The sequence below is a fragment of the Charadrius vociferus genome, unplaced genomic scaffold (assembly GCF_000708025.1).
Source record: "Charadrius vociferus isolate BGI_N301 unplaced genomic scaffold, ASM70802v2 scaffold46, whole genome shotgun sequence".
NCBI lineage: Eukaryota > Metazoa > Chordata > Aves > Charadriiformes > Charadriidae > Charadrius > Charadrius vociferus.
In genome coordinates this window covers 2,921,782-2,923,989 of record NW_009648710.1, presented here as the reverse complement: position 1 = coordinate 2,923,989, position 2,208 = coordinate 2,921,782, and the positions used below count along the sequence as shown (strand labels likewise).

Below are 2,208 nucleotides of genomic sequence, written 5' to 3'. Positions count from 1 at the left end.
CTACAGAAAGCATTTTTATGCTAAACATTGCAGATCTGCCAAAAATAACAATGCACACACAATTAATGACATATATAGTGACTAAAAGATACAACAGATGCATGCATGTGCATATGATGTATTATGTACAGTGCTTCTAATACGGAAAATAAGAATACAACCAAGAAATTAAAAGGAAAAAAGGGGGGGCGGGGGGGGAGTGCAGAAGGTGTCCCTGCCCATGGCAGGGAGGTGGAACTAGATGATCTTTAGGGTCCCTTCCAACCTAAACCATTCTATGATTCTATGAATTAACTGTGTACTTATCCCTAAACTATTTAGAGCTGCAATTGCAGCCATCTTTATAAGAATGAACCAACCATGAATCACAATGTTCTTACTGTTGGGAATTTGGATATGAAGGAAGAACAATAATGCCAATACATCAGAAGCCCTATGGGCAACTGTAACGTCACCCTTATAGATTAACACAGTTTCTCTCCTTGTACCAGTAATAAACACATCATGGGAGAATACTCAGTTGCTGCTGGTTATTTATTTTACAAATAATAATTTTGTTTGCATGGCAGTTAGTTGGAAGACCTACATCCCTTTAGTTAGACACAGCAAAACAATACAAATGGTTACCTTGTCAAAAGGTTTACCAATAGCGTTTTCTAAAGAAAGATCTTCTACTTCAAGAGCTGGATTATAACGTTTGAGTTCTCTCAGACATGCATTCAAAATGTCCAGGATTGAAGTCTGGATTGCAAGCATAGCAGGGGTCATTGACACATGTATTTCCACCACTTCAGGTTTATGCTTCTCTAAAAATGAGTTCACTGCTATATGAAATCTAAGAGGAAAACAGCTTATTAAGATTTACATGGATGGTTTGCTTGACCTACAATTATTCAAAAGTTTGTATAAGCTACAATTATAATTGTTTTCAACATAAACAAGTAAGTTAATTGCAAAATAAATCAGTTTCTACAGATGTGAAGACTGCAATCTTATGAACTGCCTCAGAAAACCATCTATTCCACAATTATGACTGTAGTCATTCTAGTCACGCAAGCCTACATCGTGCTGCTGAATGATCCATGGAAAATTACTGCACTAGATTCTACATCATTGTTACACATAACAAAAAGTAAAACCCAAAAAATCTCATAAGGGAGAAGCTGGAATTGTTTCATAAATCCTTTGGAATTACATGGATCCACTAGCAGTTTCCGTGACATTCCTAGCTTCCGATTAAAAGCAGCAGGTCATTGTTAGAACACTGCCCTTATAGCCAACCCGGGCTGCACAGGTACATAGGTGCCAGCTGATTTTTACTAACAGAAGGAGGCCCAGAGAACGCTGTGTCTGCTGACCTCTGAAACTCAATGGGCATTTCCTTTACTGCATGCTGCGCCCCCAGGCCTTTTCATGGTTCGGAAGCCAAGGAACAGAATTTACAGAGCTTCTAATTCAACCTTTCCTGTCCTAGTTATGTCCATTTCTACTTCTTTGTGATACTGAGAGACAGACGGTTAAAGAGTTTACAACACAGAGTAAGAGTATGTTAAGATGGAGTGAAACACATTCTAGACTGGACTGAAGGAACAAACAGGCGGACCTTCTGCCTAAAGCAAGAGCACTGAATGGGTGATCAGCCCAGTTCCTTTTGTGGCTCTGCTCCCGAAAGACTTAATGCATGTCACAAACTTGGCAGTTTGGTTTCTATCAGCCATCAAGAAATATTCTTCATACAAAACATAAATGTAAAGGAAATAAAAAAAATCTGACATGTAGAAAGAGATCCATGAAGTTTCATCACAGTTGGAAACAAATACTTCACAAATGGCAGAACTGAGAGACTGTATTCCTGTTACTTTGTGACATAAATCATCTGTTTAATAAGTGAAGTTTTTCTTCAGCTATTAAGAATGCCACTTTCTGCTATGATTTCTATTGGCTAAAAGGACAGCTATATCATAAGGTTTGGCCCCTTATAGATTTAATTTGGGTCTATTTTCCAAATTACTTACAGAAATTTAGCATCTTTAAGACCACTTCTCTCAAAAGCTGAATAAAATTTGTTTATGAATACAAGAGGGATCTCAGATTAGCAGTGTGCCTGCATATGCCTCAGTTTCTTAGGAACCCATTGTAACATACTTCATCTCTTTTTTAACTCTCCAATGAAGTAAAGAGGTGCCTTACCTTGGCCACAGATAAAGT

The 2,208-nt window shown here is 37.9% G+C and overlaps 1 protein-coding gene across 1 annotated transcript in view; it reads right to left on the bottom strand.

Moving 5' to 3' along the window:
* ERCC4 (excision repair cross-complementation group 4) overlaps window positions 1–2,208 on the bottom strand; it is a 188,953-nt gene that overhangs the window by 8,239 nt on the left and 178,506 nt on the right. The window contains exons 4-5 of the mRNA XM_009886616.1: window positions 2,191–2,206; window positions 628–835 (exon numbers count right to left, since the gene is read on the bottom strand). Coding sequence (XP_009884918.1) covers window positions 628–835; window positions 2,191–2,206 — 224 coding nt within the window. The remainder of the gene's footprint in view (window positions 1–627; window positions 836–2,190; window positions 2,207–2,208) is intronic.